Source organism: Hibiscus syriacus, unplaced genomic scaffold (assembly GCF_006381635.1).
Source record: "Hibiscus syriacus cultivar Baekdansim isolate YM2019G1 unplaced genomic scaffold, ASM638163v2 tig00117026_pilon, whole genome shotgun sequence".
Classification (NCBI taxonomy): Eukaryota; Viridiplantae; Streptophyta; class Magnoliopsida; order Malvales; family Malvaceae; genus Hibiscus; species Hibiscus syriacus.
In genome coordinates, this window is record NW_024063529.1 from 813,131 (window position 1) to 836,553 (window position 23,423).

At 34.2% G+C, this 23,423-nt stretch overlaps 3 protein-coding genes and 2 pseudogenes across 3 annotated transcripts; 1 reads left to right on the forward strand and 4 right to left on the reverse strand.

The window, feature by feature from the left end:
* Positions 1 to 490: 490 nt before the first annotated feature.
* Positions 491 to 2,393, reverse strand: LOC120196127 (40S ribosomal protein S26-3-like). The gene is made up of 5 exons (XM_039198006.1): positions 2,328 to 2,393; positions 2,117 to 2,209; positions 1,940 to 2,024; positions 1,702 to 1,835; positions 491 to 705 (listed from the first exon to the last, which is right to left on the reverse strand). The coding sequence occupies exons 1-5, from the start codon at positions 2,328 to 2,330 to the stop codon at positions 637 to 639; spliced, it is 384 nt and encodes a 127-aa protein (XP_039053937.1). The 5' UTR covers positions 2,331 to 2,393; the 3' UTR covers positions 491 to 636.
* LOC120196133 lies at positions 842 to 928 on the reverse strand (annotated as a pseudogene).
* Positions 2,394 to 8,623: 6,230 nt separating the features above from the next.
* Positions 8,624 to 9,824, forward strand: LOC120196126 (RING-H2 finger protein ATL73-like). Its single transcript, XM_039198005.1, has one exon. It carries the CDS (start codon positions 9,095 to 9,097, stop codon positions 9,659 to 9,661), a length of 567 nt encoding a protein of 188 aa, XP_039053936.1. The 5' UTR covers positions 8,624 to 9,094; the 3' UTR covers positions 9,662 to 9,824.
* A 3,081-nt stretch (positions 9,825 to 12,905) lies between these two features.
* On the reverse strand, positions 12,906 to 14,718 carry LOC120196040 (pseudo histidine-containing phosphotransfer protein 5-like). Its single transcript, XM_039197937.1, has 6 exons — positions 14,659 to 14,718; positions 14,441 to 14,571; positions 14,273 to 14,341; positions 13,383 to 13,454; positions 13,233 to 13,305; positions 12,906 to 12,977 (listed from the first exon to the last, which is right to left on the reverse strand). The coding sequence occupies exons 1-6, from the start codon at positions 14,716 to 14,718 to the stop codon at positions 12,906 to 12,908; spliced, it is 477 nt and encodes a 158-aa protein (XP_039053868.1).
* Positions 14,719 to 16,033: 1,315 nt separating this feature from the next.
* LOC120196123 lies at positions 16,034 to 17,324 on the reverse strand (annotated as a pseudogene).
* Positions 17,325 to 23,423: the final 6,099 nt, after the last annotated feature.

Sequence of the window (23,423 nt, forward strand, 5' to 3'; positions counted from 1 at the left end):
TGGCTGCAAATTAATTTGATCTTAATGTAATTATCAGATATCGAAACTTAACATAGCTACCGGAAACCGAAAGTCTTAAAAGAAAAGAAAATAAAGTTGGTACTAAGGTTAGGCTACGGCCTAGTGCTTAGACACGCAAGAGCATTAAGCAGGATGATGATCTGTTAAATTGGTTCACTGAAAATTTTCTATAATGATTGTAGGAAATGAAATGTTTTTTCCGCCAAAAACCAGCAGTCAGGTTATGCTGCAACAGACAGTCTCCAATGCAGTCAAGGCAGACTTCCATGGGAGGAGGATTCATTGGATTTCCGAAACAAACATTTATCAGTACTGAAGTCCGATACCAATGCCAGCAACAGTCAAATTTGAGATGAACCGTATATTGTTTGTAGCATTTTGTTTATTACATCTTAATCGGTAAGTGATGTTTTAAGAACAAGTCAGAAGCAAGTTTGAAGAAACGGAAGCAACTGAATAGAAAATTACCAGATTCCAACTAGTTTTCTCAACAATTTATAGCTTAACAAGTTTTTAACCAATCAAAGCCTTCCTACACAACTCCAAGTCTACATGCTCAAGTACACATTTTAAAGCAAAACACAGAATAGAAATCCATCCAAAACTTGAAGGGCCTTAAGCACGAGGAACCGCAACACCCGGACGAGGGGCCTGACCAGGCTGCCCAGGCTTTGGCTGATCATCCTGGTAAAATAAATATCATATATGATTCATTAAGCAATTGAATGGAAAGTAAGTATTTGAGAAACAATAAACACAAACAAAAAAAAGCAAACCTCCAAGAAACCCACAGTCAAAGGAATAATAACATCCAAATAAACCATTTTCCTTCTTAAAATGATCAGCAAACCACACAAAAAGGCAACTGACAAAGTGAGATGGATATTACAAATAAGGAACAAAGCGCTTAAAATTTCAGCTGCAGACATAATATGTGGTCCCTAGAAAAAGGACTCTAGGTTTCAGGTGTAACTAAATTCTACTCTATGGATGACCTCCACATCACTTACAATTTCTAAGCATATTCCACCCATAATGATCAATAAGCCACCAAAAAAAGCAACGAACACATTTATATGGTAGTTCGACATGTGGGACTTGTTCATCTTTCAAGCACTACAAAATAAACTGGCGAATTGGCAAGCATATGTTCCTAATGAATTGCATCCCGTAAAGTAAAATAAGTATAGAGAATTGTTCAAATGATGGTGCCTCAGAGCACAACAAGCAAAATGTTCCCAGTACTACCGTGCCTATGAAGGACTCCCATATATCAGTTTTATTAGATTCAAGGCATTTTCATTCCCATAATGATGAAAACAAGCCACCAAAAGGGGGCAACTAAAAATGTGATTCAGATAGCTATTTGGAACTAATTCATCGATAAAACTGAAAACTTCTGCCCATGGAGCAAACCTGAAGAATTGCCAAAGTACCCTTCTATCATTCTATACAGCATAGGTCAATAAATCTACAAAGGATTTCAATAATTCAAATTCCATCTATAGCCCTACACTAAATGTTAACAAAACATACCTTTAAATGAGACATTTTCAAAGCTTTTATCATCCAATACAAGGAAATGATAAACAATCAAAGCAAGCTAGAGGAACTATTAATCACAACAAATAGATCCCTGACGGTGACAAGCATCAAACCATATGTTATAAAAGGTCATACCCTGCGTCTGACGAAACGCTGGGGTGGATCACGGTTCCTCCTGTCAGTGCGGGATCGAACCCTAACAACATGAGAGTGAATGGCACACGAAACACAGTATTGCATCTTCACATACAGCTTCGGCAGGGTGTAGGCTACATAAAAACAATCAATCAATCATCAAACAGTAAATTAAAGCATATGCAATAGTATTAGAAACTAAATTAAGCATATAATTGAGAAATTAAATGGAAATTACAGTCGTAAACGCAGGCTTCCTGGACATCTCTGACAGCAGCTTGCTCCACAATGTTCCTCACAAGAAACCTCTTGATTGATTTATCCTATTACATTCCAATATATATATATATATCAATAGAAACAAAAATGTAGAAAAAACCCAGAGATCCAGATGCGAAAATTAGGTGTTAACTACCTTGGGACAGCATTTTCCACAATTAGAGCAGCGGATAAACTTGACATGGCCACGGCCATGCTTGTTGCGACCACCATTCCTACGCTTCAAAGTCTAACAAAAAAATATATCAAAAATAGCCCCAATCAGAGAGATCAATTTTTTGAAAAAAAAATATAAAGTATTGACGAAGTTACAAATGCAGAAAAATACAGATGAAAAAAAATCTAACCATTGTTTGAGATTTAAGTGAAGGCTCTCTGCTTCTGCCGGCTGCCGAAAGTTAGGTTTTTTTGACAAAAATGATGTCTTTATAGGCGAATATAATGATGAAGCTTGAAACATAGGTGACGTTTGGTTGGATGAAATCTCTTGGGTTTAGGAAAATTAGAATTCAATTCTACTACTTTATCATGTTTGGTTCAAGTTTTCCAAGAGAATTGGAATCCCTCATGGTTTCAACTCTCCATCAAATGAGGGAAATTGAATTCAATTCCCTTGTCGGATGGAATTGAAATTTGACCATACTGTAACATCCTTAATACCGGGTTAGTGATCAAATTGTAATATTTCACAATTTGATGATTAAAGTGAAATAGTTGAAAAGTTTAGTGATTTATTTGAAAATATTACCTTGAAGATGCTAGTAATTATAAAAGGTATTAAAGGGCAAAAGGGTCATTTGACCAATAGATGAATAAAATAATGATATATATATGGATAAGGATGAGAGATTTTTCCAGAAATCTCCTCTCTTTTTCTTCTTCATCTTCTTCTTCCTCCCATGAAGCTCCAAGGCAAAGGTAAGATTCCTTGTAGCTGGTTATTTGTTAATTTTAAGAGTGTGTTTTGATCCTTAGGTAATATTTAAGCTTATGGAAAGCTTGGGTTGTCCTAAAATCAAAAGATGAAGAAGTTATAAAAGATTAAAGAAGATGAGTTTTTAAAGGAAATGTTGGAAAAGAGTTAATAAGTGAATTTTGAGAAGGAATTTGACTTGTTATCAATAAAAATAAGAGATTTATGAAGTTAGAAAGGATTTATAACAAAGTTGGAAATTTAGTAAGATTCTTAATTTTAAGAATCATGATGAGATATGGAAGATAAATATGGTTTATATGGATATAAGTTGGTTTAAGTAATGGTAGTTGAGTTTAAGGACATGATAGGGGCTTAAAATAGAAGAATTGAATGAAGAGTTCAATAATTTCGTGCTTAAAATGGAATTTCTGGGTTGTGTGCATCGATGCATATTCAATGTGCATCGATTCACTCTGAAATAAACAAACATCGAGTGTATTTTATGCACCGATGCACAAGTAGTGCATCGATGCATCGTTAGGGAATGCATCGATACACTGTGCAGTGCATCGATGCATACCTTCATTAAAAGATGAAATTGGTTTTCTCTTAGCCTAAGGAGTGATAGTTTTGAATATATCAATTAGTATACTGATAAGTATAAATGTATTATTATGTAGATATAGAATGAAAGCTTGTTCCGGAACAAACTAAGGATTAGGATTGATTCGAAGCAAACGAGGCCCAGGTGAGTGCATACAAGTTAGTTTATGATGTTTAATGGAAATAAGACTTGCGACGAGTCTATTTCCTATATTAGAATGTATGAATTTATGATCATATGTATATGTTTGATTTGAGTATATATGATATAAATTACAATAGGTGTTAAATGATTTGTGTAAATACATGTAGTGTGATCAGTTATAGGATCTAATATGAATGATCTATATGATTGCATGGGAAGTGAAATAAGTTATATGATGGATGATCGTACATGTTACAGGGTATAGGTGATTAATTATGAGAATCAGTATAATATATTTATGACTATATGAGATGGGTGATGAGTTAAATAAGACCAGACTATAGAGTAATATGAGAATATCTAAGAGAATAATATATAAATCAGAAGATAATAAATTAAAAGACTTTATGAAAATGGTATATATATAAATTAGGGGACATGAGCATAACGATGATAAGAACCTATAGGATAAAAACTATAGGAAAAAGTGATATGCTTAAAAGAAAACTATGATATAGAAGTTATAAAATTAAGAACTATAAAACCTTATGAGAAGGTTATAGGAGCTACATAGAACTAAATTAAATGGATAGAATAATTCATAATTAAATAACGTGAGATAAGTGATAAGGGTTATATATTATTGTACATGTTAGTATAATAAATCATGTAAGCTGATACAAAGGGAAAATGAGATAAAGATAAATAGCTTTTACCTATAGGATTGATATAAGATTATATGCCGGTGTGATAACATGTACAAGGGAACTAAGCTCTATGATATGGATCCATGTGAGTATAAGTAAAGTGATTGCATAAACTATATATATATATATCTATATGATTTGGTATATGCCATTTGATTTCTGGGTATACATGTAGATAATATATGTGGATAGAAGCTATGCAAAAGTGATCTATGCGACTAGATGTATATGAAATCTAAGTGATATGACTTATAGGTATTTCTATTATAATATTACATGATATGTATGTATGTTAAATGAATTATGTGATGGTATAAGAAATGATATGAATGATATAGGCGAAAACATGTATATGTTATGAGATAAGACATATGACTATGAGTTATGTGAAAAACTATGTGATACGTGATATGTGAAAGTGAATTACATGTTTATGTGAATATTTGAAATGAAATAAATGATAATGCCCATGTTATGTGTCATGAGAGCTAGGGGTATAGTTGGCATGCCAAGAGTCGAGGGTCTACGCGGTCCTTCGGGACATATGTATATTCTTTGGAACATTTATGAGGTCTTTGAGATACATACTTGGTCCTTGGTATATGTATATGATTCTTAAGGAATTTCTATGTGGTCCTTATGGACATTATATGGCACTACGGTGCATTTCTACGCGGCACTTCGGTGCAATTCTACGTGGCACTACGGTGCATTTCTACGCGGCACTTCGGTGCATTTATACGAGCTGTGGTGAAAGAATTAGTGCACAACCTCTATAGACTCACATATATATAGTTCTCACAAGTGTACTATGGGATAATCAAAGAGATAACATGAATACAATATATATATAATGTATGTGCTTTTGGTTACAGGAATTATGATTTATGGGTGTTTCTTGGTGAAATGATATATGTGTGATATGATATACATAAATGATAAGTACAATATCAGGTGATAAATAATTAGATGATAATGATAGAAATAGTTATAATAATATTTATGATAATGCTAAGAATGTAGATGATGATATATATGTACATGAGTGTATTTGTTATATAAAAAGGTGTGTGATTTTGTATGAAATTGTTATATGAATTTGTATGATAAGTTAGTATTAAATGTTCATGTGGTTTGTTATATGGAATGTTTTATGATTTCTATTATATGTTTTATTTGCCTCACTAAGTCATCGACTTAGCGTGTGACTGTTTCACGCGTAGGTTCGAGAAGAATATAGAGAGCATTGGGGAGCAAGACAGGTCAGCATCTCCTTTACAAAGTTCAGATCAGAAAATATATGTATTTGGCATGTACATAAAAATTTGAATTCGATATACTCGAATTGGTTTTGTAAAATCATATGATACTAATTTATGTAAATTAGTCAATTGTATTTAGTAAAAGTTTTAAAATTATTCACTATTTTGTTCAAGTAAAGGTTTTGAAAAGTCAATATTACATCTCGGACTCGTAGCCGGGTCGGGTACGGGTTGGGGGTGTTACATTTAATGGTATCAGAACTACAGTTTAGCCGATTCTTGGCTTAAATCGAAGTCAACAGTGTTTTAAAAAAAATGTACATGCCAACACGAAGTGAAAAAGTTTCTGGTCTGAACGGTAAGGAGTGTGATGTCTTGTTAATAGAGTTCAATAGTTATATTATATTAGATGTTTGATAATGAGAGCTTCAAAAGTGAAGCACAAGGCAATTTTATCATTTTATATTATTGAAATCAAATTCATCTTACATGTCTGCGAACCAAACAGAATATGGAATTGGATTTCAATTCCATTTTCATTTTCTGCCAACCAAATAGAATATGGAATTGGATTCCAATTCCTGACCGATTTCAATTCCTTCACAGATTCCAATTCTCTCAAAAACATTCAGCGAACCAAACGCCAAATGTTTTCTTTAGACCTTTGTACTTTTTGATTTTCAAATGTGCCCCCAAAAGTTTGAATGAATTTCATTGTAAACAATTAAGATTGTTTTTTTTTAAAAAATGGATATAAGTACGAGTACAACCGTAATCTCCATACTTGAGAATTTTGAGTCCAAAGATAATCTAAATCAACATAATAAGGCATAGATGAATGTAAATTGAAGCTATACATAACCTACACACTTGAGAATTGACGTGACAATTTTTTATTTTTTAAATGATAAAATGACATCATCTTATGGTGATATGTCAATATCATCGTTAATTTTTTAACGACGGACGATCAAAACTAAACTAAAACTAAGTGTTAGATATGATTTTGAAAAAAAAATAGTTTGGTGACCAAAATGAAATAATTGTGATAGATTAATGACTAAATACATAGTTTACCCAGAAAAATATAGGGTAAACTATTTCCTTAAGTCAATGTTATCGTTTTACAACTTTGGTTATTTTTTAAAATTATCATTAATTTTATTTTTTATTTTCATTTAAAATATAACAAATTAAAATAAGACTAAATTGATAGAATATAAATTAATAAATATTAAAAATAAAATAATATAAATTTTATTAATTGCCAACTCAACTTATCTATTAAATGTGAATAGTAGACAACTTGATTAGCATGAGTGAAATTAAAAGATATATGATCAGATTAAAATCTCTCCATAAATTAATAGACAATAGTGTAATTTATCCTTTGATTTTTTCACTAGGGTATGTGATTTTAGTCTACAGTGTTATGGGAGAACTAAAAGAATTGTGATCTTATCACGGGACATTAAATTCTTTAAGTAAGATCATGATTCACGAGTTTGTGAATCTATCAAATGATCTTAGTGATTAAAGGGAGTCTCGTCATCCCTAAAGATCTTGGGTTCAAGCAACTACGTCTATGGGTGTGTTATCATGGTTAAGAAAGATTTTGAACATATGCTACCTCGTAATCACTCTAAATTATCTAAAGAAAAATAATGAGTTTGATTTTTAATGTTGTAAATGAAACAAATTAAGTTACAAAGATTGTACGCATAATAAATCTTTACAGTATCTGATATAAATTAATCAATTAATGATCGATAATTTATACAAGAAAAATATAATAACAATCGTTATCATAAATAAAAAGATTTTCCACTCTAATTCGAATTTAGTAAGATAATGAATGTGATAGGGGACGTGGGTTTCAAAATATGACGTTTTTCCGAAAAATCACCGTTGAACAGTATGTTTCCCGATCAGACACCCGTCAGATTATATTTCTCGATCTAACACCCATTTCAGTATAGCGCGCCTCAGGGGGCGCGCTTTACCATACGTGGCGTAAAGCCTGATTTGTAATAAATCCAAATGTTAGTTTTGTAAATATTTTTAAACTGGTGCCTAATATGTAATTAATTTCTGTTAGGATGATATTTATGTAAAAATGTCAATTTCAAAACAAACCAATATGCAGCTTTAGACAAACAATTCTGCAAGGAATCTTTGATGCCCCCCACACGTTTTTACTGTCTTTCTTTTTTCTCTTCCGCTGCCAGATTTAAATTACATTTACCCTACTCTGACAGATTCAATTACAATGTATTACCCCCACAATTTATTATTCGATTTTAATTATCCTTTTTGTTTAGCTTTAATTTTTTTTGTTTAGAAATATATTAATATTATTACAGAAAAGTTAACTTGTTATTTCCACATAATAATTATAAAAATAATTATAGTGCTACTTTCTCGAGTCCCTAAACCATTAGAAGTTATAAAATGATAACACAATTACACATATATTCTAAACTCGTCATTTTTCGTTAAAAGATTGAAGGTAGTCTTAATTGAATGTTAATTTATTGACTGTGATATGATAAAATATGATCTCAGAATCTCAAACAAACATCATATCTTAATCATTATATTAACATTCAATTCAGACGACTCTCAATTCTTTAAAAAAATGATGAGTTTGGAACATAATGAATAATTCGATGATTATTTTGTAGCTTTTAATAGTCGGGATACTCAAAAAATGAACAATCTATAAATAAGATGGTCATTTTATAATTTTTAATAATCGAAATACTTAATAAAATAATATATTATAATTGATGAACATTGTATACTTTAATTTTAATATTTTAACTAAATTCGATTGAATACTTAACCTAATTGATAATTTTTCGGAATTGACACTTGTGTTTACTTCTTCTCTTTCGCTTTCAAGGGCCCATTTTGATATATATAACAACAAAAACACATCTTCTAATTTGAACCACAAGCAAAGAAATTTCTTTTTTTTTCAACAATTTCAGCTACAAAAATCACTAATCATCAGACTCTGGCAAACCCCGAATCATTATCCTCGGAACCCCGTATTTTATCTCCCGATTTTCCCACTCCTTTTTGCTTTTTTGTCCAAGTAAATTCAGTGATGATGATCTCGTGGAATTCAAACAGTCGTCAACTGCTTCATTGAGGAAGCCATAGATTTTCATCACTTCCCTCTCTCTCTTCTCTTTCGCCTTTAAAGCACCATGAAAGATGCTCTTTAGTGGCGTGTCTTTTCAACGGTTGGAATCCTCACAGTGTGTTTTGATTTCTCAGACGCATTTTATCAAACGCATAGAAAGCTTGAGCTTAAGCCCTCACTTTTTTGCTTTTAATACTCCCTCAAAACAAGCAAAACATCAATGGATTATCTTCTGATGATAACCCTTGTGGGTTGGTTCATCAAAGAAGATTAAAGGGTGTTTTTATTTATGTTTTTTCATCTGATAGTGCCTTTTGGTAATATATAGCAATGGTGGTAGCTCTGCTTCATCACCGGCCGCATTGGCTTCTCCTCGACGATTCGAATGAGACAAGACCGCGGAATTCGTTAGTCAACGAAGCTAATTTCGATACCAACAAGGTGATCATCCTGGCAGCTTTGCTTTGTGCGCTGATATGTGCTCTGGGGTTGAACTCGATCGTGCGTTGTGCATTGCGGTGTGGCAGACGGTTTGCTCCCGAGACCCCGGATGAGGCCGCAGCACGTCTGGCGGCAACCAGGTTGAAGAAGAGCGTGTTGCGGCAGATCCCGGTGGCAATTTACGGTCCCGAGATGAATTTGAAGGCCACTGATTGTCCTATTTGCCTAGGTGAATTCATGGATGGTGAAAAAATCAGGGTGTTGCCAAAATGCAATCATGGTTTCCATGTGAGGTGTATAGACACTTGGTTGTTGTCACACTCATCGTGTCCCACTTGCAGGCAATCGTTGCTAGAGTCGCTAGCAACTTGTTCCGGAGCTACGCCGGTGGTGATCGAGGCCGGAGTCCAGCAACATGGGAATTCATCAGGGGGACAAGCTGATGAGGTTCGTTGATCCTTGTCTGAAAATAGTTCTTCACCAAATGAAAAAAGTTATTTTTAATGCTATTTTACATTTGTTATGTGAGTTTTTCATTTATGTATATATGCATAGACACAAACTATTGTTTGCTGGTTAAGTGCAATGGGAAACAGAACTGGTGATGAACTTTCTGCTGCTTTGCTGTTTCTGCTATGATTGATACATACATATATATATATACACACATGTATACATACACACATGTATACATACACATGCATAACGGACTAAATAAGATAATACCTCATAAGTTAGGTACGGATTTCGTCAATTTTTAGTTCTATCCCGGAATGGTAACTCTGATTAGGCCGTTGAAGTGTGCTACCAACTGAAAAATAGACAACGGTTATGGACCATGTTACCCGGATTCAAATGCCAGTGTCTATAAGTATGCTCGATCCCCCCCCGTAATTTTTCGTATGTACCTGTATTCGGAGAATCCGTCGATGCATGACTCGAGAAATCATGGTCCTTGGGCAAATAAATTTTAAGCTTTGATGAAATGATTTGTCATGAGAGTTTGGTTATATGATGCTCAAGCACATGGTATATAGGCATATGGAAAGGAAATGAATCAACAATTTGTGCTGCTTGAATAGAATCTCACTTCTTCAAACTCATCTTTTATTCCTTTTTTTTACTGCTATAGCTATAGCTACTTAACAATTCGGATATTTATGTTATTTTTATTTACCGTCATAGTAAGATTAGTGTGTTACATACAAGTTTATCCGTCGTTTAAATCAGATAATGTAATTTGAACTCCAAATCTTTCAAATGTCAATTCTTTAAAGATTTTATTTCGTTTTGTTATCGTTTCGTAATTAAATGATAAGAATAAGACATGTCACATTGTTTGTTTGTGTCACGTGGTCTATTGTGAAAGATATTGGTGAGGGGACATTCTGCTCAATGAGAATCATTCATAAATGGACCCCCTCTCCCATCCCATATCTAATCTATTTGACATTTTTCCTAGATTCCAAGGATTGGAGACAGAGAATTTGTCTCTTAGGTCACTTGTAACAAGCTTTACTTGGCATTTAAACTTACGATAAAGGTGCATTACATGTCATTAAATTATACTAAAATAATTACTTTTTTTTTCTTAAGTTTTTATTCATAAAATCATCATTAAATTTATTAAACGGTTATAAAACGATCGTTACAACATTATTATATCCGTTAATTTTCAATAACTTTAGTGATCATTACGTAACATATTAATAAATTTAATTTTTTTTATAATTATTGAATTTTAATAATTGTTTTATAAATTTATTAATCAAAACATTAAAATGTCTATTATTTATTTAATCCACGTATTATTAGTGGCCACTAAAATATATGGTCACTAAGCATTTCACAATTATGACAACTCCATAGACAAATGACAAAAGTAGTACAGTTTTTAAATGCAAAAATTGAATTTTTCTTCTTCTAATAATTGGATGGTTATTACAACTTTGTTTTAGATGTTGTAATGAGGTCAACAATCCTCCACTTCCAATAGATTTGCTGATCATTGTTTCCATGTGCAAATTTTGTGGTGGAGATTCAACTTGCTGCATAGGTCAATGTTTGATTCAATTGGTTTGATTAAAAAAACTGATTTGATTGATTTACGAAAATAAAATTCTATAGTTTAAAAGAATTGCAATAATTCAATCGAAATAAGTCAGTTAATTCTTTTATTTAATTAAAAAACAAGAAATGTTAATCAGTTTGGGTTTGAATAATTATATTGTAATTTTTTTTTGAAGTATATAGGATTAAATTACAAGAAAATTAAAACATAGGAATTAAATTTGATATATATTTAACTTTTTAAGTGAAACGATGAGTTTAAAGAGATTAATCATGGCTCCGGAAAAGAAAATAGAGAAGAACAGCTATCATAGGTTGATTGTAAGAATGGAGACGGTGCCAAAGAACAAAATATTGCCAAACAGTGCAGATTGGCAAGTAGGTTACATTGTCCCGGTGAAGCGGAATCCGGCAAGCCGAACTATAACATACAGAAGAAATTACACATGTAAACTGAAAACCAATTACGACAAACCGGATTCTTCTTCGCCGGATGCTAATCAAAATTTTAGTCAAGTAATACTGAGGCTTAATACCAAAATAAGAGCCCAAACTATACTGTTTTTCTCAAATATGCGTCTAAACTATTTTTTGACTCATTCATGTGCCTAATGTTACAAACGTTACCCATTTAGGTGTCCGGGCCGTCACCGGCGTTAATTTTTCCCATTAAGTGACACGTGTCACAATATGGTAATTTTGGAATTTATTTTTTAAAAATTGAAAAATATTATGATATTTATAAAAAAATACTAACTTTTCTTATATTATAAAACAACCCCAAAATCCCAAATCCTAACCTTAATCCGTTGCCATCACCCTTTCCGGCCATGACCACCGACATAGTCCCTACCATCCTCCTACTCATACATCATCGTAGTTTCCGTCGATTGGCCTTTAGAACGATTTTCAACCTATAGTTCGCGGGGTATAAAGCGTTGATTCGTCATTGATCGACCGTCAATCAGTCACGATTTCATGAGGGTTTTGGTTGTTGGGGGGAGGGGAGGTCGGGTGGAACTTCATCGACGGCAAAATGCGGCAGGCGGCGTGGGTTTTGGGGTTGAAATAAAGATTTTCAAAGTTTAGGGTTTATTTCAAAATTTGTGTTTTCTTTTTTATACATATAATTTTAATTTTTTTTAATTTTAAGTAATTTTTTTTAAAATTACCAGGTTGTGACATGTGTCACTTAACAGAGGATTTATCACCGTTGACGGCCCGGGCACCTAAATAGGTAACGTTTATAACGTTAGGCACCGGGATGAGTCAAAAAATAATTAGGGCACCTATTTAAGGAAAGAGGTATAGTTTGGACACTTATTTTGGTATTAAGCCTAATATTAAATTAGAGTCATATGGAAACACATATATAATGAATTATATTAATTTACTCAAACACATTATTTTCATTGTTTTGTTAAGAAAACACCTTAAATATAAACTTTGTAAAAAAAATAGACTCGTATAGAATGAAGATATATATAAACTTTCTCAAGCACATTATTTTCATTGTTTCATTATTTTGTTAATAAAACATCTTCAATACATTTTTTCCTTTCAAAAGAACCACTTAAATACAACTAAAGCAATAAAGTAGAACCACCAACTTACAATATTATCAAACACATTATTTGATGAATGCATGATCACTTCCCCTGGGACGAGTTGCAGTCTCCACAGGGCCTACTTGTCTCAGTTGCTGCTCAATGACCATAGACAAAAACACCATCAACAAGGTTAATGTAGATTTTACATTAAGGGGTGAACATTTAAAATTTTATAAATGACGATTTCATAAAATTTTAAGATATAAAATTTTAAGGACAAAAATAGATTGTCAATAGAAAATATATAAAATATATGATAACTTAAAATTTTCAAGAGACCGACTATCTCAAAATGTATCCCTCCATCCATCTATATTTGCTACAATAATGGTTGAATGGAGACAAACCTGAAAGTAGGGCTCAAGCTTCGCTCTGAGGTTGTTATGCTCCATTCGTAGCTGTCGGAAGGCGAGTTTTGCCCTGCATGTAAGTCATCACAAACCCTAGGTAGTGCATGCAAAACCCTAGGCGTTGGAAAATTAAAGAATTAATGTTACCTTTCTAGGTCCCCTTCCTCCAAAAGCTCTCGTGTTTTAGTGATGTTATCGCGAACTTTACAAGCACCGATGCTTTCGGATAGAAATGTAATGTTAGCTTTCCATTATAGTGACATTGATGATTATATATAGATAAATATTTGTGCTTTTCATCGTTAAACTTTAATCATATTTTTTGTTTTGATCATTAAATTTTACAAAAGATAATTTGAATTACTTTGTTTTTGGTCATTCAGGCATTGGATCGTAAATTACGAGTGACATGACCTATTTTTACTAACGTGGAAGCCACCTCTTTTTTATTAATTAGGTTTTTCATTGTATCATCTCAGCAGTTTTATAACTATTATACTTCCATCCTATCTCATGTTGTTATTCACACCGTCATTCTTGACATCATCTATACAATCACTCAGACTGATAAATTTGTCTCATAATTCTCTACAACTCTATCAATTTAGATTTTTTTAAAATGTCTTTAAAACTTGAAGAAAACAATTTGATCCACCGTCTTCATCATTCGACCTAAAATCATGATGTGTTTCCTATCTCCTCCTCCTCCATCTCCCCATCGTTGGAATTTAGAAAAAAGACAATCCACCGTCCAAAAATCAAAAGGTCAAAAAGTTAAATTAAAAAATTTGATAAATAAGATTTTAGGGGTGTTTCCACAAATTTAAAAGAAAATATTCAGAAACTTTCATAATTTTTAAAAGATAGATGACATATCATAATACCGTTAAATAATTAACGATAAAGTGACTAGAAACAAAACAATATCAAAGTTAGCAATCAAATTAAAGACTAAACATAATATGATCATAGTTGAGTGATAAAATTAATAATATACTCTATATATATGTATATATTCGAAGATTCTTCAAATTTACCTGGCAGTGCTGCCCTTGAACTTATGAAGCATCCTATCTACTCGAGCTAAATCAGTGGTGTCAGTTTCCCTGTATAATTTGTTTTAAAATAAACCATCCCTTTGGTCATTCATCTTTAATCGATGTAGGTTCGTGTTCGTATATAAGTGCAGAAATAAATTTACTCACATTTGTTGTTCAACAGATTGTAGCAGTATAGTGGAGTCTCTGAAATACATGGTGAGCACTTCCTCTACAAAATTGGGGTTACCTCCATTCTCTAGACGTTCCAATTGACAAAATTGTCCGTCCAAAATCTCCTATTTTCATATCCGAATTAGATTTTTTGATAATATTTTTTAGATAAACACATATATAAATATAAAACATATATAGAAAAAACTAACCTCATCAAAGAAGGAGTGTCTCATTGCAGCGATTTGTTGACGCAAATGTGCGTTATCCATTGAATAAAATGAAACGAACTTTAATTAGGAAACCCAAAGCTTTATATTACAAAAAGAAAGAATTATATGGCAATTTTTATAATGAAATTTTTTTAAGGAATAATTACTTTAGATTTTCTATATCCACTTTGTAGATCATGAGATTAATGATTCAGATTTGTGTATTTATTAGTTTTATTATTTGTTATCTAAAACTGATGTTTTGTTATGCATCACTAAAATTTTAAGATACACGTGTATGGGTGTGAACAATACTTACCTTTTTAGTGAAATATTTGATTTTTTAAAAATAGTTTATCTTCTTTAAATAAAACAATTTTTTAATTTTTTTTAAACAAACTAAATTTATTAATATTTATATTATTAATAAAAATCTAAATATACATTACAAAAAGAAAATAATCATTTTACGTAAATGAATTCATTTGTCAAAATTAAATTATCAAATTATTATAGATAGAGTGATAGAAAGCTCGTATACAAAAATTATTTTTTTGGGATAGTTTACCTCTAAACTATCAAAACTTATCTTTGTTGTCCTATTTTTGTTAATGTTGTTAAAAAATCGACCAACGAGAGCGCACCATGTGGAAAATTTGACCACTGACTTTAATGTCCTTGAGAAACTCGAGCACGAAGGCGATTACGATGACTCGTTAATGTCCTTGAGAGCTGCAAGTCTAACCTCCTCCTGCAACATTATCTTACACTCCAATGTGTCACCACAAGACTTCTTCATCCGCTTTAAAGATCGAATCAGGCAAATAAACTCGAGAAACTCCGGCATGAAGGCGATTACGACGACTCGTTATTACGAGAACAAACAATGTCCTCGAGAGCTGTAGGTCTAACCTCCTGCAACATTATCTTACACTCTAATGTGTCACCACAAGACTTCTTCCTCTCCATTAGATAGAAACACGGTGAACTCGAATATCTCCGCGTCGATAGCCGAAGCGCCTTTTCGACCCATGCTCGATTTTTATATATAATTATTTTTTTCTATTTCTATTGCACCATTTATGTCACATGTCCATACGTTTACCTCTGGTGGTGTTTTTCAATTCCATTAACAGTGTATGGAATAGTTTTAAATATATTAATATCATTTTCATTGAATAATAGGTCTACATTTGAACCAAACCAAATAATAAAAGAAAAAACAAATTGTTTTTCAGACATTGAAATGCAGAACCAAGAACCTTTTGCAGCTCTAAACATTCATATGGGAAACTAAACATCCAAACTTCCTTTGAGGTCGTATCATGTAAATAAACTCAAGAAACATCGATACGAAGGCGACTACGATGACTCGTTATTGCCAAGACCAAACAATGTCCTTGACAGCTGGTGTAACCTCCTCCTACAACGTACTCTTATACTCCAATGAATCACCACTGCACTTCTTCATCTCCACTAGATGGAAAGAAGGGGTGACCTCGAATAACTCCGCGTCGATAACCAATGAACCTTTTCGACCCCTTCTCGATTTTTCGATTTTCAAAAGCTCTCCATCTTCCTTCTTGATTTTGAACTTCAATTGCTGAGCAGTGTCCTTTAGTTTGGATGCGATGTCAGAGGCACTGTGCACAGAAGTGTAGTGAACTTCCTTCTTCTTCTCATCGTCCGTTTCCGTAAACAATCCAGACAAATCCAATCCGCTCGATAACTTAATGATGTCGAAAGCATTCAACTTAGGGAAGTTATCCTTGTGATTCTTTGCTTCAAGTGCTGCAGTGTTAACCTCATATTGAAAACCACATCGGTATCGGCACAGGGCAAATCCTATTCGGATTTTTTCTGAAGTGAGTTCGATTTAAACCCCTTTTTGAACCAACGTTTTGTCATTAGTTTTGCGATCGAAATTCGAGATTTCGGATTAGGATTGAGAATTTTCGATAGCAGCTTGGTTACATCAGCTGAAAACCAACTAGGAAACGTGTAATCTGCGTGCTTATTTTCTTATACATTCCTAACAGATTTGAATCACGAAACGAAAGGTAACCAGCCAGTAGAACAAAGAGGATCACCCCGCAAGACCAGATATCGGATTTCGCCCCGTCGCAGCCTTTCTGGTTTATAACTTCAGGAGCTACATAGGCTGGGGTTCCACAAGTTGCGTGGCTTGATGCTTATTCACTCCAAGTGCACTCAAACCGAAATCTGATACCTTAGGGGTTCCATTCTTGTCGAGGAGTAGGTTCTCAGGTTTAAAATCCCGATGATAAACGCCTCTGCTGTGGAAAAAGTCGACTGCACTGATTAGCTGCTGGAAATACTTCCTCGCAATGTCTTCTATCAGCTTCCCATTCGCCTCTACCTTGTTATAGAGCTCACCACCGTTGGCATACTCCATAACGAAGTAAATCTTGTTTTTGCTAGCCAGGACCTCGTAAAGTTCCAACTTCCAAGATGTTCGGGTGCTTAACGAGGCTCATACTCAATATCTCCGTCTTGGTTTGATCTCTCATGCCTACTTTCTGAACCTTCTCTTTCTCGATGACCTTAATCGCCACGCTCTGCCCGGTTTTGATGTGCTTCGCGTAGTAAACTTTCCCACAGCCAAATTCGTATTTGTGCATCAAAACCTTCCCTTTACTCTCCATTCTATAAAGCTTTAATCCTAACAAATTCCAAAAATGTAGTATCTCCTGCAGTGATTATATATTTGCTACACTCTAGCAAGAAACTCAACCGTTTTCAACGACATAATTCAACAAGACAGCAATGTTGTCTTCGGATCTGTTAAGAACCTGAATACCGAGCAAGATAGCGCTGTTTGTTGTGCGTCCAACGACATAGAGAACGAAAGACGATAATTTCAATCCGGATCCATGCTTATATAGTTTGGATAAAGTGTTCTCAGAGAGCAAGTACATCTTTCTGCATCCCCTACTCCTTTCTTAATGCTTTCTGAAAGACAAAACGAGGCAGTTAGGTAAAGATTCAAACACCTGGAATGCACCGAATCAACCAGCAAACACAAGTTCAACTCTCTCTTTTCTTCGATTGGACCGTCACATACAATCATAACGTCTTCAACATTTGCAACGACAACGGATGACACGATCATAATTTAGCACAATACTTTCAATTGTCCTCAAAAGTAGACCAAGAATGTAAAATGATGAATACCAAAAGCATTAAGCACATGAATTGGACATTAGGTAATAACAACTTGTTCGATTTTTCAAGTTATAAACAGTCATTCAAAGATTGAAGAGCGATGGATTCTAGAGATGAAAGACTCACAGGTCGAGAGTAACATCATACAACTCAAATATTGTTCTTCAACGGGTTTTATCTTTCTTATATGTCGATAATTTTAACAAATTCACAAAATAAGAATCTTTCAAAGCCCGTAAATAAATGTCACCATGCAAAACTGAAGAGTTTGTACTTGATATTGGACCCTTATCAATTCCCACACTATGAACCTTTCAGGATTCGACAAAACTTGGATCCGAGATTGTTGTGGAAGACGACTATTGGATAGAGTAAAATTACAACTGATAATTTAAGAAAATAAAAATGAAGATAAAAGAGACACAAAATTTACGTGAAAACCCCTAAATAATATAGGGTAAAAACCACGGGCAACAGTAGAATAATTTCACTATGAGAAAATAGGAATTACAACTTCTCTCGATCTACCAATGAGAAAACAATGATAATTATCTCTTGATAAAAAGGAGAAAATAACTCTCAAGAAACTCTCTAAATTCTCTCTAGTATTGGAAGAAAGCTAGAATGTTTTGGGATGGTTTTGAAGCTAAATGAGGTAGAGTATTTATAGTTGAAGCTTGAGGACTAATCTTATAAATACCCATAAGTTCAATGACTAAATTATGATTATTCCATTTAACTTTTTTAACAATTTGGTGGCCAATATTTGACCAATTTAGCCGCCCATTAATGATGCCAAATTGCCACCCCATTATGTTGACTAATGCTGCCAACTTTTAACAATCTCCCACTTGAAGATTTGATTGGAACAATCATATCTTCACACCATTCTTTCTACCTTGTACCATCATGTTGCTTACGTTTCTGTCAGGCCACAAGAGGATCGACACCAGCTAAATTTATCAGCGCTGATTGCCTTCGTCATGAAATCTGCTATATTGTCTTTGGTATAGATCTTCTGCATATCTATCGTCTCTTCTTCCACTTTTTCACGAATGAAATTGTATTGAACTCGTATGTGTTTTGTCCTTGAATGAAATGATGGATTCCTTGCTAGATGCAAGGCACTTTGACTGTCACAAAATAGAGAGATATACTCTTGATTGTGCCCAAGCTCCTCCAATAGCATCTTCAACCAAATTGCTTCTTTACTGGCTTGTGTAGTTGCTACATATTCTGCCTCTGTTGTGGATGTAGCCACAACTGACTGTAATTTTGAAACCCAGCTTACAGCTCCACTAGCAATTTTGAACACGTATCCTGTAGTAGATTTGCTTTTATCCAAATCCCCTGCATAGTCAGAATCTACATACCCATTGATTAGTAAATTTGATCTTCCGTAACATAATGCAACATTTGAGGTCCCTTTGATATATCTCAGGATCCTTTTTACTGTATTCCAATGCTCTTTGCCTGGATTCGCCATGTACCGACTAACCACTCCCACTGCTTGTGCAATGTATGGTCTTGTGCATATCATAGCGAACATTAAACTTCCCACTGCTGATGCATACGGTACTCGAGACATCTCCATCCTCTCTTTTTCACTGCTAGGACTCATATTGGATGATAATTTGAAGTTAATAGGAAGAGAGGTAGAAATTGGCTTACAATATTGCATGTTGAATCGTGACAAGATCTTCTTCAAGTAATTATTTTGTGAAAGCCAAATCTTCTTATTACTTCTGTCTCGGTGAATTTATATCCCTAGAATCTTGTTTACTGATCCCAAGTCCTTCATTTCAAATTCCCTAGCCAGTTGTGCCTTCAATTCTTCAATATGATCTTTGTTGGATCTTGCAACCAACATGTCATCCACATACAACAACAATATAACAAAATCGTTATCACCAGACCTCTTGAAATAAGTACAAGGGTTTGCATTAAGTCTGTTGTATCCAAGGCACATAATGAAGGAATCAAATCTCTTATACCAACACCTCGACACCTGCTTTAGACCGTATAGAGATTTGTTCAACCTGCAAACTAAGTTCTTCTTTTCTTCAAAACCTTCAGGCTGGAGCATATAAATCTCTTCTTCAAGATTTCCATGAAGAAAAGCTGTTTTAACATCTAGTTGCTCTAGATGTAAGTTCAATGTAGCACACATTGCCAAAACTACTCGAACTGTTGTTAGTCGAACCACAGGAGAAAATATTTCATTGAAATCAATACCTTCTTTTTGAGCATATCCTTTGACCATCAGTCTTGCACGATACCTCTCAACTTGATCATCACCATTTCACTTGATTTTGAAGACCCATTTGTTACCAATTGGCTTCTTTCCTTGTGGTAGTGGCACAAGGTCCCATGTATTATTTTTATGAAGGACTTTGATTTCTTCTTGCATCGCCATCATCCACAGTGAAACATCTGAGTTGTTTATTGCCTCCTGGTATGTTGATGGCTTACCGTCCTCTGTTAAAAGGCAATATGCAATATTACCTTCTATAACATAATCTGAGTGCCAATTGGGACGTATTCTCACACGATCTGATTAACGAGTTGTTGGAGCTTCATAACTCTCTGGTTCTTGTTCATCATGTGTTGGTTCTACTTCAGAAGAATCTCCTTATTCAAACTCTTTTTCCACATGTTTCTGTGTAGTCTCTGACTTTTCAACGCTATCATTGTCTTCTTTCTTTGTAGTTTATCTTCTACAAAGATAACATCCCTGCTGATGATCACTTTGCGGGCAGTGGGATCCCACAAGCAATACCCCTTGACTCCATCAGCATACCCCAAGAATTTGCATTTCCTAGATTTTAGATCCAGCTTTGAGATTTCTTGGGAGTTGTACATCATGTTCACAATACTTCCAAATACATGGAGGTTTGAATAATCAGCTGGTTTACCAGTCCACATCTCTATTGGTGTCTTCAGCACTATTGCAGTTGATGGAGCTCGATTCACCAAATAACAAGCGGTATTGACTGCTTCTTCCCAGAATGATTTTTCTAGGCCTGCATCCCTCAACATTGCTCTTGTTCTTTCTAACAAGGTTCTGTTCATCTGCTCTGCCACTCCATTTTGTTGAGGAGTGTTCGCCACTGTGAACTGTCTTTTGATGCCTTCTTTCCTGCAAAAGTCATCAAATTCTTCGCTTGTGTATTCTCTTTCATTATCTGTTCTGAAACACTTGATCTTATTTCCAGAATCAAGTTCCACCCGCGCTTTGAAGTTTTTGAAAGTGGAAAACACATCTGACTTCTTCTTAATAGGGTACACCCAACATCTCCTGGAATAGTCATCAATAAATGAGACAAAGTATTTTGCTCCGCCTAGGGATGTAACTGGTGCTTGTCATACGTCAGAGTGAACCAATTCTAGAACACTTTTGCCTCTAGAATTTGATGTGTTAAATTTCAACCGGTGACGCTTACTTGTTATGCAATGCTCACACAAAGGAAGTGATACCTTTGTTAAGCCTGAAAGTAGCTTTTGCTCCACAATGACTTTCATTCCTTGTTCTGACATGTGTCCAAGTTTCTGATGACATAGCATTGTCGAATCTGAACTACATGAGGCAACAGAGGCTTCTGCTTCTACCAAAGTCTCTCCCTTCAGCATTTACAAGTTTGCATCTATCTTTTCACCTTTCAGCACCACAAGCGCTCCACGGAACACCTTCATGATTCCTTTCCGTGTTTCAATCTTGCTTGCATTATTATCCAACAATCCATAGGATAATAAATTTTTCTTCAGGCCTTTCACGTGCCGCACATCTCGAACAACTTTAATTGTTCCATCATACATATTCAATTTGATGGTTCCCACGCCAATGATCTCTAAGGCATGACCATTGCAACTATACACAGATCCTCCTGAGACAGGTTCATAATGATGGAACCATTCTCTTCTTGAGGTCATGTGATATGTTGCTCCCGAATCAATGAGCCATATGTCTGTATATCTCTTTCTACCTTCCACGGTGGTTGACGCTTCACAACATAGAGCATCTCCATCATCTGACGTGTTTGCAGTATTGCATTGTGGATTGGAGTTTTTATTTAGACTCCAACAATCCTTCTTCAAGTGACCATTCTTTCCACAGTTGTAGCACTTTAAATTCTTCTTGCTTCTTGACTTCGATCTACCATGTTTGTGATTGCTGCTTTGGCCACGTTCTGTTGATCTCTCTCATCGTTGTCAACGCTTCTGCTTGTTGCAGATTTACTTGTCTGTCTTCCTTATTCTTGCGCCGATTTTCTTCTTGCAGAACAACAGCTGCAACATCATCGAAGACTAGACTGGTGACATTACTGTTTGTCAAGTTGATGATGAGTTGATCATACGAATCCGGTAGACTTTGAAGTAGAAGTTTAGCACGTTCTTGTTCTCTTATTTTACAGCTTAAGGATGTAAGCTGAGAAAATAAAGTATTCAGTGTATTTAAGTGCTCCGTCACTGAAGTAGATTCTGGCATACGGAGAGTGTATAATTTTCTCTTAAGGAAAATTTTATTGTGCAATGATGTGGCCTCGTACAATTTGGTGAGATGATCCCATATCTCCTTAGCTGTCTTCTTCTCCTCGATGCTTGACAATACTTCATCTGTTAATACTAAATAAAAGTTTGCCATAGCATTCCCGTCCATTTTGATCCATTTGTTGTCATCTGTGAAGTCCATCGGCCTTTCACTGATAGCTGCTAGACAACCGTCTTTCCTCAGGATGACCTTCATCTTCAATTTCCACAATGAGAAATTTCTCCCATTGAATTTTTCAATATCAAATTTCGTTGCCATAGCTTCTTTTACGGATAGCTCCCACTATTTCACTATCGTGAATAGTTCTCTAGAACATTCAAAAAATGGGTAATAACTTCTTATTTTCTTATGTTGGATGATCTACCTTTTGGTGGCAACCATAAAGACAATAAGCAGATATTACACACTCAAATCTGGCTCTGATACCAATTGTTGAAGAAGACGATTATCGGATAGAGCAAAATCACAACTGATAATTTGAGAAAATAAAAATGAAGATAAAAGAGACACAAAATTTATGTGGAAAACCCCTAAATAATATAGGGTAAAAACCACGGGCAACAGTAGAATAATTTCACTATGAGAAAATAGGAATTACGACTTCTCTCGATCTACCAAGGAGAAAACAATACTAATTCTCTCTTGATAAAAAGGAGAAAACAACTCTCAAGAAACTCTCTAAATTCTCTCTAGTATTGGAAGAAAGCTAGAATGCTTTGGGATGGTTTTGAAGTTAAATGAGATAAGATATTTATAGTTAAAGCTTAAGGACTAATCTTATAAATACCCATAAGTTCAATGACTAAATTGTGATTATTCTATTTAACTTTTTCAATAATTTGGTGGCCAATATTTGACCAATTTAGCCGCCCATTAATGATGCCAAATTGTCACCCCATTATGTTGACTAATGCTGTCAACTTTTAACAGAGATAATATCATAATTGTTTGATGTACTCTTCGACCTGTAAAGAAAACACACAACAAACATAAAAATTATAAGAGAAGCAACAAATTTCTATCAAAATGA

Excerpts from the sequence above, each read along its gene's own strand:
- LOC120196127 (XM_039198006.1), bottom strand. Across the intron at positions 2,025-2,116 it reads GTGGAAAATGCTGTCCCAAG|GATAAATCAATCAAGAGGTT; the intron begins GTAGTTAACACC and ends GGAATGTAATAG. Across the intron at positions 1,836-1,939 it reads GGAAGCCTGCGTTTACGACT|CCTACACCCTGCCGAAGCTG; the intron begins GTAATTTCCATT and ends GTTTTTATGTAG.
- LOC120196126 (XM_039198005.1), top strand. The coding sequence starts at position 9,095 with ATGGTGGTAGCTCTGCTTCATCACCGGCCGCATTGGCTTCTCCTCGAC.
- LOC120196040 (XM_039197937.1), bottom strand. The coding sequence starts at position 14,718 with ATGGATAACGCACATTTGCGTCAACAAATCGCTGCAATGAGACACTCC. Across the intron at positions 14,572-14,658 it reads GACACTCCTTCTTTGATGAG|GAGATTTTGGACGGACAATT; the intron begins GTTAGTTTTTTC and ends ATATGAAAATAG. Across the intron at positions 13,306-13,382 it reads GAGGAAGGGGACCTAGAAAG|GGCAAAACTCGCCTTCCGAC; the intron begins GTAACATTAATT and ends ACTTACATGCAG.